The sequence below is a fragment of the Hippopotamus amphibius genome, chromosome 5 (genome assembly GCF_030028045.1).
Source record: "Hippopotamus amphibius kiboko isolate mHipAmp2 chromosome 5, mHipAmp2.hap2, whole genome shotgun sequence".
In the NCBI taxonomy this organism is placed as follows: Eukaryota; Metazoa; Chordata; class Mammalia; order Artiodactyla; family Hippopotamidae; genus Hippopotamus; species Hippopotamus amphibius.
The window spans coordinates 63,174,153-63,190,374 of NC_080190.1; the positions used below are offsets into that span (position 1 = coordinate 63,174,153).

At 38.1% G+C, this 16,222-nt stretch overlaps 1 protein-coding gene and 1 pseudogene across 1 annotated transcript in view; one reads left to right on the forward strand and one right to left on the reverse strand.

The window, feature by feature from the left end:
* Positions 1-1,888: 1,888 nt before the first annotated feature.
* CFAP70 (cilia and flagella associated protein 70) overlaps positions 1,889-16,222 on the forward strand; it is a 106,231-nt gene continuing 91,897 nt past the window's right edge. The window contains 2 exon segments of the mRNA XM_057736046.1: positions 1,889-1,951; positions 2,873-3,059. Coding sequence (XP_057592029.1) covers positions 1,889-1,951; positions 2,873-3,059 — 250 coding nt within the window.
* LOC130853745 (E3 ubiquitin-protein ligase SIAH1-like) lies at positions 4,507-5,470 on the reverse strand (annotated as a pseudogene).

Sequence of the window (16,222 nt, forward strand, 5' to 3'; positions counted from 1 at the left end):
CTTGTTTCCCTTCCGGACAATGTTATCGCGAGTCTTGGGATAAACTTGCGGTGATTGCGGAGACAAAGTTCTCGCGAGATGTGATTGGTTGCTATAGTTGCAAAAAAACACTTCTGCGGCTGACTCAGGTAAGACAGCTGTTTCTCCTTAGAAAATCGTCTCTTCCCGGCTTCCCCACCCCGGCCCTGCGGCCACATCATGTTACCTCAGTCTATTCTCCGTCAGGTTCGGCACGGGCAGCATCCCTGCACGACTGTACTCCTAGACAGACCCGAACGCCACCGACCCCGCTAGGCTCGGACCCTGCCGCCAAGCCCAGAGTCCCACCCAAAGCCAGACTTAGACCCCGCTTCCCACTTTGCTCAGATTCCCCTACAGTAAGCGCAGACTGAGCACCTGTCCCCAGACCACCCCCAGTCACATCATCTCCATCTAAACGATTTCTTTTTTTTTTTTGATTTTTGGGTTTTTTTTTAAGCTATTGTTTTTTTATTTTTTTAATTAAAAAAACTATTGGAGTATAGTTGATTTACAAGTGTTGTGCATCTACCTTTTTCTAATCTGACTTTCCCCCTTCAGCTTCTTCTGAGCAGATGACAAGAAATGCGTGCCTTGTCGTGGCAACAGGAGCCCCCACCTAACTGCCTTGAGCATAACTTTTAACTAGCCAGATTTCTTGCACTCATTGTTCAACAAATATGCTACTTATGCCTCTTGTGGACAAGGCATGGTGCCAGGCACTTGGGCTGCAGAAATGTATGATAGATTACTTGTCTTTAAAGAAGTAATTAAACATTCAGGAAAAGTAGTGCATATTAATAACACTATGCCGTGCTTCATAGGTTAAGCAGTTTCACTATTTTATTAGATGTTTGCAACAAATGTGAAACAGGTCAAAAGTTATGCTATCCGTTTTATAGAAGGTGAAACTGAGGCTCAGAGATGTTAGCCATTTGTCCAGGGTCAGGCTAGTAAAGGCCTAATTCTTGTGCTACTATTGAAAAGGAAAGAATAAAAGATCATTTCAAATGTAAACCTGGTAAGAAAGTTGTCAGGGCCACTTAGGCCCTGAATGAGCCTGGAGACATAGCGTTCAACAAGTGATCTGAGACTTGTAGGTAACAGGGAAAATGAGGGAGTCTCTAGAAAGAGGCAGAATACTTATAAAGCTTGGGGACAGCAAGGTATCTCTTTCTTTTTTGTACCACCAGTCCTGGACACACTTAGCATAGTATATCCTGTGTAAATGTTTGAACTGCATTGAGTTCCACTTTGAATTGAGTCAGAAAACAAGACTTTTTTTTCCCCCTTAACAGCTATCCAATTTATTTTTGAAATTGTGTCCTTAGCATTGTAAAATAATTTGAAAATATCTTTGACTAAATAGGTTATGTGTCAGGACTTTTTCCAGCAGACTAACATTCTGTGTGACTGCTTCTTTCTTGGTATCAAAATATATTTTTCTAAAACTGAGAGATTAACCCTTGAGGGGAGTTTGCACATCAAAAAAAAAATTAAAAAAAAAAACAGCCACCAAAAAAACAGTATGAAGGATGTGGGGGATGGGAGGTGGGGTGACGGCGTTCCTACCCTTTTTGCCCTGTGATAATTTGTGCTTAATGGGTTAATTACATGTATAAGGATCTTTTCAGCACTAACCAGCAGAATCATCCATGTGACCAGCTCCCTAAAGCACTGCCTATCTGGCAACAAAGCTTGGAAAGTGCACAAAACAGTGCTGGAGTAGGGCATTTCCTTAGTTTCTCCCCTGGTATTGGTTATGATGTAACGTGGATACTCGTGCAACTATGGTATATAAGGGGACAGGCTCATTCATTATGTTCACAGAGATCAAAGAAGACTAGAGGGACTTTGCCCAAGTGCCGATATGGAGCAGGTGTCATCAACAGGCAGACCCGTGCAGATCACTGTGACTGATGGATATGACTTGGTAAAGTTATTTTCGGGAATCCTGGAAGTCCCTAGTTTATTCATTCTTCTTGAAAGTACTTTCGTCTTTAGCTCAGGTCTCCCTGTCAGTCATCCAGCTGTGGCTTGGGAAAGATGTGTTGGGAACATTAGCAGGAGGAATGGAGTTTTGCATTATTCTGTACCACCAAACCTCCTGGCTTTACATAGCAATGGCACTTCTGTCTCAGCGTTCCTTATTGTTAGTCTATAATCAGCAAGTCATATTAGCGTGTGTAAAATACCTGGCAATTTGAATACTAAATTTAATGGGGGTGAAACAACTGGTTTTCATTTTCCTAAACAGCAGTTCCTTTCTATTGAAAAGGATCTGAATTCCCCCAGAGCTTCTCTTGTGATGAATTTCATGTGATGAATTTAAGTAAGAAAACTACAATATGATATAACTATTAAAATTTACAAGAATAATGAAACATCAGAATATTCATTCAGCACTATGAAGTCAAAAAGCTTATTCCAAAATGGGATTTAATAAATGATCTCTACTTTCTTTTAAAGGGTATATATAAAAATGTATATATAAATGTGTGTGCATATATATACACACACACAGCAAAGCACTAGAAATATATTATTACAGGTAATTTGTTTTCCTATGTGCTTTCCTCACTTTTTCAAAACTTCCATAATGTGCTTTTATAATCATATAAACACAATAACTGTTATTTTTCCAAGCTTCCAGCTTAATGGTCTTTGAATAGAATGGTGCATTTAGCTACAATTAGATTTGTTTAATGGCTTTCTACTTCCCCTGTTTGTATTTGTGATATAGCTTGTTAGGAAAACATGGAAAATGCTATTTAGTTTAAGTCAAAATGGGTTGCCAGATATGTAGGAAAATTCTCTATTTGAATATAATTGTGAAGTATGTTTCTGTCAACAGAAAGGTTTTAAAGGAGATACTCCAGTTACCTTTATTCATGCAGAATTCAATCAGGTGGTTCTGGGAGACTCTGCAAAAATTACTGTTTCTCCAGAAGGAACTGCAAAATACAACTTCACTTGCAGTTTTGAGTTCAGTCCTGAAGGTGGAATCACTTTAGATGACCTCGCCCACAAACCTGTGTTCTGTAAGTCCTTGTGATTCTGAATATGTTACTTATATGAATGATCAGGATATTATGAGGTATTTAGTAGCTGTTTTTTGGGACAGATGAACACACCTTACTTTTTTTTTTTTTAATTTGCCAGATACTCTTTTAATGAGAATTATAAAAGACCAAAAACATTTTTTTTGCAAACTGCCTTTTTTTTAAACAAATGATTTGCTTTTATCTACAAATGCTGTGTAAGAAGATGCCTTCTTTTGCAAAACCAATAAATACAAGAACAAATTTTAAACATATGTGATTTGTGCAAGATATTTGGGGGGTGGGGAGTGGGAGGGAGACTGATTTTTTTTTTCCAGTATTAAAAAAAAAAAATCAGTACTCCCTAACCTTACAAAGAATAAGTTTGAAGGTATGACTCAACTGGAGAAGAGAGAGAGACCATCTTATAGCTGCTTTAAATAGCTTCTGATAATTCTTCCGATGTTACCTTTCCTTTTTGAAAGTCATATCTTCACAAAATAGTTGAATATAAAATATTTCTAATGAACTGGTTAATGGGGGAAAGAAAATATGTATCAAACACATGTATAAATTTTACCATAAATAATTATGCATATCAAAAAGACACTAACTTTAAAAAGGTACAAAAAAAAAGTGAGGAAAAACCTGAATAACAGAAAAGAAAGTCAAATCTATTTAATGAAAAACTAGAGTTAATAAAAATTAGCAAATACAGACACACAAAAAATATACACACATAGCAGCACTATGTATTGACTCACATAGGGGAAAAGCAGTGGTCTAAGACCATTCAGCATGGCTTGTCAGCTAAAGGAAAGAAACTGAGACAAAGCGAGAGAGTAGCACAGACATATATATAGTACCAACAGTTAAATAGATAGCCAGTGGGAAGTTGTTGTATAACAAAGGGAGTCCAACTCGAGGATGGAAGATGCCTTAGAGGACTGGGACGGGGAGGGTGGGGGGGACCCGAGGGAGGGTGAGGGGGGAGTTGAGGGTGGGAGGGAATATGGGGATATGTGTATAAAAACAGATGATTGAACTTGGTGTACCCCCCCCAAAAAAAATAATAATAAAAAAAAAAAGAAAACAAAACAACCAAACACACACACACACACACACACACACACGCTCACATGCAGGCACACACGCACACAAAAAAACAAAACAAAGAACAAGAACCCAGTATTTTTCAACAGTACACTCAATCTACAACAAACCCAAATGCAGAATTATTTTACAATGTTTCCTTTCTTAATACAAAAGATGCCCATCTTGGGGGTATATATATATACATATATATATATATATATATATATATATATATATATATATATCTTTTTTCCAGTGGTTTACTGTTGACTTATTTTAAAATATTTTAGTGTTACTACATGCAACTGTTGCCTATATTTAACAGCATTTCCTTTTATTTACCTTCATGTGTCTAGCTTCCACCTACCAAATGTTTCTGGTTGGTAGGCAGACAGGTGCCTTATTCTCTGTGAAATGGAATGCAACAGTTTTAAACACTGGCCAGAAAATGTTTGTTTGCCGTTTCAACACATGGAAATAGTTACATTGATGCCTAAATTTCCATTTTCTGCAAAAAGCTGTGCAATGCTAGTGTCAAAGACTAGGCAGTCAGTATTCATAATGGCTGTTGTAATTCCCTCATGAATAGATCGAGGAGTGGCTTCCTAAGTCAATCGCTGCCTATGACCATTTAGCTCAAGTCGATAAGCAAAATTTTCAGGTTGCTTGTGTGTTCCTATCAGCTGTGCAACTGCAAAGAATTGCTGGTGACCATCATATTTTCCTGTTTCTCCAAGACTAACATGAAGTGAAAGCCAAAACAGGACTGCATCATCACCCAGTCAACAGCACCAGGAAGATTAATGTCTGTAGCGAAGAAAACTATATCCTCTCCCAGTAGGGTTGTAATGGACTTATGCTGTTGCATCAAATGTGGCACTACAGCATCCAAAAAGCCTTGCCATTTACAGGAAGCACCAGGGCACAGACAGGAATAAGGCCTAAACTCACAGAGCTCTTCGTGGTCTGCTTTTTCTGTGTGTGGCAGTTATTTCGCATCTAGAAGAGGCATATTTACAAGGGAAAAGTACTGAATTGGCCACTTTCTCCGTAGGCAAGTTGCGAATAGATCACAATGGGCCCCGGCAAGCTACACAACATGTGAGCTTTGGGTGACAGTTGCTACAAACAAGATGGCCACTCTGACACTGAAGAATGGGTGTTAACACATAGTCAAAGCAGACCGGACACTCAAAAAAACTCGCCAAGTCGTTGTTGGACACAGTGGTGCCAGTCAGGGCAAGCACCCTCTGGGACAGTATACACTTGGAGGTTCCAGTAGGTAATGCTGTTGCAGTCTGAGGGCTCATTTCTTATAAAATGGTGGATTCTTTTGAGCTGCAGGGGTACCCAGGACTAAGTGTTCCCTGGAGATGCCACACGTCGGTTATGAAGTGTTGGAGCTTTCACGTCACCACTTAGAAGCAACTTCTGTTTCTGGAATTCTCACACTTGCTTTTCTTGGCTTAGTTGGTGCCTGTTCTCCAGTAGAGAAGTTAAAACTAATCACCTTACCTTTTGAATCTGGGAATAACACAGTATACTTTGAGTCCCACATGGTTCTGGCAACTGTCACCATGACCTACTAATTTTAATCAGTTTGACATATAACGGAACTTTTTTTAAATTGTTAAAAATTTTCCAAATTGACTTTATTCTTTCCTGCAGTTGATAATAAAACATACATATAATAATAATAAAAAAGAACATTTATACAATTTTGAAGAAACAGTAAGCAATAACATGGAAACAAACATACTCTTTTATGAAAAAAAAAAGAGCTCCAAACTTGAAATAGGACAAATGATACATAGGTAATTTGATCTATTCATGTGTACAGTTCATTTCAATTTCCCTAAAATATTATTTAATAACTATTTAGTAACTAATCAATTCTATTAACAGTCAAGCAAGTAAGAATGTAGATAATCCTCAATTAAATACATGGGCATAAATGAATAGACATATAACTGAACTTTGTAGCCTTTGTCCCCTATGCTGGTTTGGGAGCTTTTCCTTTGTATTCTGGTATTTAGGGTTGCAGGATTTAGGGGGAAAAAAACAAAACAAACAAAAAGAAACAAAAAATATTTGGGACATACTTACACTAAAAAATTATTTGTTGTTTATCTGAAATTCAAGTTTAATTGGGCATCTTGTATTTTACCTGGCTACCCTATCTATACTTCTGTATATTCACTGTACTATATAACAATTATTAATTTGCCTCTGTTGTTAGAGGAGACACTTTTTGAAATCAGGGCTGTATCTTATTTATTTCAGAATTTCTAGTGCTTAGAAATATATTGGATATAAATGGGCTCAAAAAATGTTTGTTGAATGAATGGATGGATAAATAGATGGGTAGTTTCTGTATTCACACTTTTACAGTTTCTAACTACATGGTATTATCTCTGAAATACTTTGTTCCTAAACCTATATTCTAGGCTAAGTCTTTTTTGTTTGTTTTAACCCATACTCTTTTTTTTTTTTTGACAGTGTGGTTTTTAAAAATTTATTTAATTAATTATTTTTTTATTGAAGTAGAGTTGATTTACAATGTTGTGCTAATTTCTGCTGTACAGCAAAGTGACTCAGTCATACACATATATTCTTATATTCTTTTCCATTATGGTTTATCCCAGGAGATTGGATATAGTTCCCTGTGCTATACAGTAGAACCTTGTTGTTTATCCATTCTAAATGAAATAGTTTGCAATTACTAACCCCAAACTCCTAGTCCATCCCTCTCCCTCAGCCCTCCCCCTTGGCAGGCACAAGTCTGTTCTCTATGTCTGTGAGTCTGTTTCTGTTTCGTAGATAGGTTCCTTTGTGCCATATTTTATTCATTTATTTTTGTTTTGTCTTTTTATTATTAACGTTAGTAACCTCGAGATAGGCTTAAATGAGAATTGTCATTTTGAATGTTCACATTAAGATATACTATAATTTTTTTTAACATTTTAAAAAATTTATTTATTTATTTATTTAATTGGCTGTGTTGGGTCTTTTTTTGCAGTGCGTGGGCTTTCTTTATTTGCCGTGAGTAGGGGCTACTCTTCATTGTGGTGTGCGGGCTCCTCATTGCCATGGGCTTCTCTTGTTGCGGAGCACTGGCTCTAGGCGTGTGGGCTTCAGTAGTTGCAGCACATGGGTTCAATAGTTGTGGCTTATGGGCTCTAAAGCACAGGCTCAGTAGTTGTGGTGCACAGGCTTAGTTGCTCTGTGGCATGTGGGGTCTTCCCGGAGCAGGGATCGAACTCATTTCCCCTGCATTGGCAGGTGGATTCTTAACCACTGCGCCACCTAGGAAGCCCAAGATATACTATAATTTGACTTATGAGGACTTTTTTTTATTAAAAATTATTGGAGTATAGTTGATTTACAATGTGTTAGTTTCTGCTGTATAGCAGAGTAAGTCAGTTATACATACACAGATATCCACTTTTTTTCTGCCATATTTTAGATTCGACATGTAAGGGATATCATATGTTGTTTGTCTTTCTTTTTCTGACTTCATAATTAGTACGATAACCTCTAGTTGCATCCATGTTGCTGCAAGTGGCATTATTTCATTCTTTTTTATGGCTGAGTAGTATTCCAATGTATATATGTACCACATCTTCTTTATCCATTCATTTGTCAGTGGACATTTAGGCTGTTTCCATGCCTTGGCTATTGTGAATAGTGCTGCTATGAACATAGGGGTGCATGTATCTTTTTGAATTATAGTTTTGTCCAGGTATATGCCCAGGAGTGAGATTGCTGGATCATATGGTTGTTCTATTTTTATTTTTTTGAGGAACCTCCATAGTTTTCCATAGTGGCTGCACCAACTTACATTACCACCAACAGTGTAGGAGGGTTCCCTTTTCTCTGCATCCTCTCCAGTATTTGTTATTTGTAGACTTTCTAATGATGGCCATTTTGACTGGTGTGAGGTGGTTCCTCATTGTAGTTTTGATTTGTATTTCTCTAATAATTAATGATGTTGAGCATCTTTTCATATGTCTACTGGCCATCTGTATGTCTTTGGAGCAATGTCAGTTAAGGTCTTCTGCCTATTTTTCAACTGGGTTTTTTTTTTGTTGTTGAATTGTATGAACTGTTTGTGTATTTTGGAGATTAAGCCCTTGTCGGCTGCATCATTTGCAAATCTTTTCTCCCATTCCATAGGTTGTCTTTTCTTACTACTTTTTTTTTTTTTTTTATGGTTTCCTTTGCTGTGCTAAAGCTTGTAAGGTTGATTAGGTCCCATTTGTTTATCTTTGTTTTTATGTCTATTGATTTGGGAGACTCACCTAAGAAAGCATTTGTATGATTTATGTCAGAGAATGTTTTGCCTGTGCTCTCTTGTAGGAGTTTTATGGTGTCATGTCTTATGTTTAAGTCTTTAAGGCATTTTGAGTTTATTTTTGTGCTGGTGTGAGGGTGTGTTCTAACTTCATTGATTTACATGCAGCTGTAAACTTTCCCATCACCACTTGCTGAAGAGACTTTTTCCCATTGTATATTCTTGCCTCCTTTGTCAAAGATTAGTTGACCATAGGTGTGTGGGTTTACTTCTGGGCTCTCTGTTCTGTTCTGTTGATGTGTATGTCTGTTTTTATACCAATACCATGCTGTTTTGATTACAGTAGCTTTGTGGTATTGTCTGAAGTCTGGTAGAGTTATGCCTCCTGCTTTGTTTTTTTCCTCATAATTGCTTTGGTAATTCTGGGTCTTTCATGATTCTCTATAAACTTTTGGATTATTTGTTCTAGTTCTGTGAAAAATATCATGGGTAATTTGATAGGGATCGCATTAAATCTGTAGATTGCTTTGGGTGGTACTGCCATTTTAACTGTTAATTCTTCCATTCCAAGAGCATGGGATATCTATTTCTTTGAATCAACTTTAATTTCCTTTATTAATGTTTTATAGTTCTCATTGTATAAGTCTTTTACCTCCTTGGTCAGGTTATTTCCTAGGTAGTTTATTTTTCTGGTGTGATTTTAAAAGCCTTTTATTTTTTGTCCGCACCATGTGGCTTGTGGGATTTTAGTTCCCTAAGCATGAATTGAACCTGGCTCTCTGCAGTGAGAGTGTGGCGTCCTAACCACTGGACCACCAGGGAATTCCCAAAGGTACTGTTTTTTTACATTCCCTTTCTGATACTTCATTGTTAGTGTAAAGAAATGCAACTGATTTCTGAATGTTTATCTTGTATCCTGCTATTTTGCTGAATTCATTTATTAGATCTAGTAGTTTTTGTATGGAGTCCTTAGGGTTTTCTATATATACTATCATGTCATCTGCATATAGGAACAATTTTACTTCTTCCCTTCCAATTTGGATACCTTTTATTTCTTTTTCTTGTTTGATTGCTGTAGCTAGGGCTTTCAATACTTTGTTGAATAGAAGTGGTAAGAGTGGGCATCCTTGTCTTGTTCCAGATTTTAATAGGAAGTCTTTCAGCTCTTCACCATTGAGTATTATATTGGCTGTGAGTGCATCATAAATGGCTTTTATCATGTTGATATATGGTCCCTCTATACACACTTTGGTAAGAGGTTTTATCATGAATGGATTAGGTGCATATATGTTGACAAGTGTAAAATCCTCTTCTTATACTAATCCTTTTACCATTATATAATGTCCATCTTTATCTTTCTTTATGGCCTTTATTTTAAAGTCTATTTTGTCTGATAAGAGTATTACAGCTCCTGCTTTCTTGTCATTTTTGTTTGCAATAAATATCTTTTTCCATCCCCTCACTTTCAATCTATGTGTTTCCTTTGCCCTAAGGTGGGTCTCCTGTAGGCAGCATATTGTAGGCTCTTGTTGTTTTTTTATCCAGTCTGCCACTTTATATCTTTTGATTGGAACATTCACTCCATTGACATTGAAGGTAATTATTGATACTTACATATGTATTTATTGCCATTTTAAACCTTGTTTTCCAGTTGATTCTGCTTCTTTTGTTCCTTTCTTTTTTCTTCTTGTTTTTCTTTTTGTGGTATGAGGATTTCCTTTTATTTTATGCTTGTGTTCTCTTCTTTTTGGGTTTTGTGCATCTATTATGTATTTTTGATTTGTGGTTGCCTTGTTTTTCAAGTATGGTAACCTCTTCCTATATCTGCTTGCTTTAGACTGATAGTCATATAGGCTCAAACACATTCTAAAAAAAAAGAATCTACATTTTCTTACTTTCCTTCTCCACATTTTAGGATTTTGATGCCCTTTTTTACATCTTCATTTATCCTTTTGCTGTTTCTTGTGTTTATCAGTGCGTTCACAAATAAGTTTTTTTTTTCTTTTTGATCTGTATACAGGCTAATTTAAGTGATTTACTTTCCAGTTGTAAATTGTGATTTCCTCCTTCCTGTATCTTCTTGTTTCTTTTCCAGTTAGAGAAGACCTTTCAATATTTGTTTTAGGATAAGTTTAGTATTGCTGTTTTCTTCTAATCTTTGCGTGTCTGAGAAATTCTTTATTTCCCCTCCTGTTCTGAATAATAATCTTTCTGGGTAGAGTTTTCTAGGTTGCAGATTTTTCCCTTTCAAAATTTGAATATATTTTGCCACTCTCTTCTGACCTGCAGCGTTTCTGTAGAGAAATTAGCTGATAGGTTTCCTTGTAATTAACTACTTGCTTTTCTCTTGCTGCCTTTAGAATCCTGTCTTTAACTTTTGCCATTTTTATTAGAATATGTCTTGGTGTAGGTCTGTTTGGGTTCATCTTGTCTGGGACCCTCTGTGCTTCTTGTGTCCAAATATGTTTCCTTCTTTAGGTTTGGGAAGTTTTCAGGCATAATTTCTTCAAATACATTTTCAATATCCTTTTCTCTTTCTTCTCCTTCTGGAATCCCTATTATGTGTAGATTGGTATTCTTTATATTATCCCATAGGTCTCTTATATTGCTTTCCTTTTATTTTTTTTATTTGGTTTTCTCTCAGCTGTTTTGATCAGGTAACTTCCATTATTCTATCTTCCAGATCACTTATTCTTTCTTCTGCATTATTCATTTTGCTATTCATTGCCTTTAGCTCAGCTTTTGTCTCGGCAAATGAATTTTCTAATTTTTCTTGGCCCCTCCTTATAGTTTCTAGGTGCTTTTTACAGTAATCTGCATTTCTGTCAATAGCCTTTCTTAATAACTTTCAGTATTTTCATTACCTTTTTGAACTTGGTGTCTCTTAGACTTAAAATGTCTGTTTCTTTGTTTGTTCCTTCAGGGGAATTCTCTTGGTCTTTTAACTGGGACTTGTTCCTCTGCTTCTTCATTTTGCTTATATTTCTCTTACTCTGTGAGTTTAGGAGAAACAGTTACCTACTCTAGTCTTGGAGGGCTATTTGTATGTGGGGATGTCCCTGTGTAGCTTGTGCGGGTTTAATATATTTTTGGCATGAGGGCTGTTTTTTGGTTTGGATGCTTGGTGTCTCTTTCCACAGTGTGTGCTGGCCATTATCCCCTTAATAAGGGATGTGCACCAGGATGGTGGGGGCAGTGGTTGGTGCCCAGTTGCAGGACCCTCAGCAATGGCAGCAGTCTGTGCCCACCTCTGGAGTCTGAGATGGCAGTGGTGGCTCACACCCGCCCCCAAAGCTCATATAGGCAGTGCCCTGCCACCTGAGAGCGCATCAGGAGAAAGAAGCTCCTATGGAGATTCCGCCTATGTCCTCGTGTGCCCCCCAGCAATGGTGCCTTGCCTCTCTGGTGGGCCCAGGCTTCTTCCTGTACACCCTTGATTGAGACGCACCGTACCCTAGCCCCCTCAGGCTGTCTGCACTCAGCCAACCCCAGCCCTCTCCCCGGGTCTGACCTCCAAAACCTGGGCCTCAGCCCCCAGCCCCCATCCACCTCAGTGGATAAGCATCTCAGGCTGGGGAGTGCCAGCTGGTGGCACCAACCATCTGTGCAGGTCTCTCTCTACTTTGTCCTCCTCAAATCGGTTGCCTTGTTCTCTGAGGCTCCAAAGCTCCCGCTCTGTTCCGACTGATCTCCCTGCCAGTTAGGGGACTTCCCAGTGTATGGAAACTTTTCCTCTTTCACAGCTCCGTCCTGGGGGCACAGGTCCCATCCTGATTCCTTTCTCTCTTTTTATTTTTTCTCTTTTCTTTTGTCCTACCCAGTTGCATGGAGATTTTCTTGCCCTTTTGGAAGTCTGAGATCTTCTGCCAGCATTCAGTAGATGTTCTGTGAGAATTGTTCCACGTGTAGATGTATTTTTGATGTGTTTGTGGCAGAAGGTGAGCTCCCCATCCTTTTCCTCTGTCTTGATCCAACTGATGACCCATACTTGTTATTTTTTGTTTTTGTTATTTTTTAGTGGCATGTCGCCTAAGGTGCCTGCCAAAAACCACAGATTCCAAGAACCCAAACCCAGAGAGGCAGACCTGAGAATCTATACAGTATTCTAGAGCAATGCTTTTTAAACCTTTCTTTCCATAAGAGTCACCTGAGAGAAAGTAATCTGGGAGAAAGTAATCTTCAGGGTCCCATCCCATACCACTAAATCCACAATTGCCCTGGGAAGAGCCTAGGTAGCTGTACCTTGGGAAAAAAATGTCTCAGATGATTGCTGGGAAACACTGTTCAAGAATCACTGTTCCTGGCTCTGGCATAGGTCGGAATCAGTCAGATCTGATCTGTACTCTTTTATCCCACTCTCTTCTACTTCTTTCTTCTTTCCTCTGTGTTTCTCTGACACCCCAAGTAAGAGTTGTATCTCAATTGTCTTCTTCCCTAGCATGCTGGTTGGGAAAGGCAACACTGGACTATTATTTTAAGCATATCACTGAACTCATGAGGAAGAAATGGTAATTCCTTTGTTCCAGAAACAAAGCAGAAACTGAAACCTGGAACTCTTGAACAGCTGCCATTGGTGTGTGGTGATGTGGGGGGAGAGGGAAGTATTCTAAAACTTAGGGGCTTGGGGTTTAATGCTATTGCAGAGACAAAGACCCAGGGCTGCTGTAGATGGAAAGTTGAGAGTAAGACCATCTGCCTCTTCCTAAGCCAAGACTCTCAAAAAGATTGGACTAGAAAAAAAAGTTCACTCACCATCATATCTGTCTAGGTGCTGGGTAGACAAAAAAACTTCCCTAAGAATTAGTAATCATAGTGTTATGTCAATCATTAAATACTATGTATTTTCTTAAAACATGCAAGGAACATTTGTATAATAAAAGCTGGCCACTTACTAGGCCACAGAGGAAGTCCTGCCATATACCAAAGAATGAATAGCATACAGACCAAGTTTTCTGACCAAAATACAACAGTCAAAAAAAATAAGAAATAAAAATATAGCAAAAATTATTATGAATATTTCATGGGACAAAGAAGAAATCATAATAAAAACTGCAGAGTGGTTAGAATACATCAATGGTAAAACACCAAATATCAAAACTGTGGCATACAGCTAATGTAGCCTAGAGATATATTTTTAATCTTAAGTACAGTCATTAGAAATCAAGAATTGTAAACAGAACTTCTGCCTCCAAGAATATGGACTAGGTATACTTTCCTCTATTTCTCTCATAACTACAAACCCTGGACATTATTTATATAACAAACATAACAGACTCTGAAAGGTAGAGAGAAGGAAGAAATTAGACTCGAGGAAAGACAGTGTGAGTTCCTTGGGTTTTCTTTTTGCCTCATATATCCCAGACTGGATGCTGAAGAAGCCAGCAACCTGGAAACAAAAATGGGTGCAGATCAAACCAACCAGCTAACCAACCAACCAACCAACCAACTAACCAACAACAAAAGTCTGCTCTCTCTAATCAAAAGACCAGGAAAGGGGGCAACCTAACATGACAGAAAACATTTAGACAGAAACTGCTCTACTCCAGTCAAATGCCCAGAAAAAAAAAACTGTGGCCCCATCCACACCCAAGCCAAGTGGGAAACGTAGGCTTATACATGTACAAAGTTGAAAGCAGATGCCTCAACACCCTACTTGAGTGGTGTCAGAGAAGACCAAGTAGGAAGCCAGGATTTTTATGCACTATGGTATTGAGCCCCCTCTCTCAACATGTGTGTGTGTTTTTTTCTTTTTCCTTTGGCCATGCCTTGAGGCTTGCTGGATCTTAGTTCCCTGACCAGGGATGGAACCCATGCCCAGTCAGTGGAAGGGCCAAGTCCTAACCACTGGGCTGCCAGAGAATTCCCTCAACATATGATTTTATTTATTTATTTATTTAAAATTTTTTTTCTTTAAGAATTTTTATTGAGATACAATTGACACAATAAACTGCATGTATTTAAAGTGTACAATTTGATAGTTTTTTCTTATTAATAATGTATATATAGCAATCCTAGTCTCCCAGTTCATCCCACCCCCACCCCCCACCCCGCTTTCCCCATTTGGTGTCCATATGTTTGTTCTCTACATCTGTGTCTCTGTTTCTGCCTTGCAAACTGGTTGATTTGTAATATTTTTCTATATTCCGCAGATATGTGTTAATATACGATATTTGTTTTTCTCTTTCTGACTCACTTCACTCTGTATGACAGTCTCTAGGTCCGTCCATGTCTCTACAAATGTCCCAATTTTGTTCCTTTTTACAGCTTAGTAATATTCCATTGTATATATGTACCACATCTTCTTTATCCATTCATCTGTTGATGGGCATTTAGGTTGCTTCCATGTCCTGGCTATTGTAAATAGTGCTGCAGTGAACATTGGGGTGCATGTGTCTTTTTGAATTATGGTATTCTCTGGGTATATACCCAGCAGTGGGATTGCTGGGTCATATGGTAATTCTATTTTTAGTTTTTCAAGGAACCTCCGTACTGTTCTCCATAGTGGCTGTATCAATTTACATTCCCACCAACAGTGCAAGGAGTTCCCTTTTCTCCACACCCTCTCCAGCATTTACTGTTTGTAGATTTTCTGATGATGCCCATTCTAACTGGTGTGAGGTGATACCTCATTGTAGTTTTAATTTGCATTTCTCTAATAATTAGTGATGTTGAGCAGCTTTTCATGTGCCTCTTGGCCATCTGTATGTCTTCTTTGGAGAAATGCCTATTTAGGTCTTCTGCCCATTTTTGATTGGGTTGTTTGTTTTTTTGATATTGAGCTGGATGAACTGTTTATATATTTTGGAGATTAATCCTTTGTCTGTTGATTCATTTGCAAATATTTTCTCCCATTCTGAGGGTTGTCTTTTCATCTTGCTTATAGTTTCCTTTGCTCTGCAGGAGCTTTTAAGTTTCATTAGGTCTCATTTATTTTTGTTTTTATTTCCATTACTCTAGGAGGTGGGTCAAAAAAATCTTGCTGTGATTTATGTCAAAGAGTGTTCTTCCTTTGTTTTTCTCTAGGAGTTTTATAGTGTCTGGCCTTACATTTAGGTCTTTAACCCATTTTGAGTTTATTTTTGTGTATGGTATTAGGGAGTGTTCTTATTTCATTCTTTTCCATGTAGCTGTCCAGTTTTCCCAGCACCATTTATTGAAGAGGCTGCCTTTTCTCCTTTGTATATCCTCGCCTCCTTTGTCAACATATGCCTCAACATATGATTTTAATGGAAATCACATGGGGAGCCTGGGGTTCTGTCCCAATCTGGCAGTAACAAGGTGTTCCTCCACTCCCCACTGGGGTTGTGTCAAAGGGGGTCTAGTGTAAAATCAAAACTCACCATCATCTAGTGGTAATGTATCTACACCCACTGTAGTATCAGTGGAGAACAAGTAAGGAATCAGAACCCCCATTTCCCCTCAGCAGTACTGAGGAGCTGCCCCACTCAGGTATTAGTGGAGATTGAGTGGGGAACCTAGACTTCCTACCTGAAGATAATGAGCCAGTGCCTCTCCCCTTCCTGTGTAGGAGCAGTGTCAAAAAGTGCCAGCAAAAAAGCTTTAAGTATGATCCAGAGTTTCATAACATAATACAAAAATTCCAGGTTTCACTTGAAAATCAGTTGTTATACCAAGAACTGGAAGATCTCAAACTGAATTAAACAGATAATCAGCAGATGCTAACACTAAGATGACAGATATGTTAGAATAATTAGACAAAGATTTCAAAGAAGCAATGATAAAAATGCTTCAATGAGCAATTGCAAACATGTTG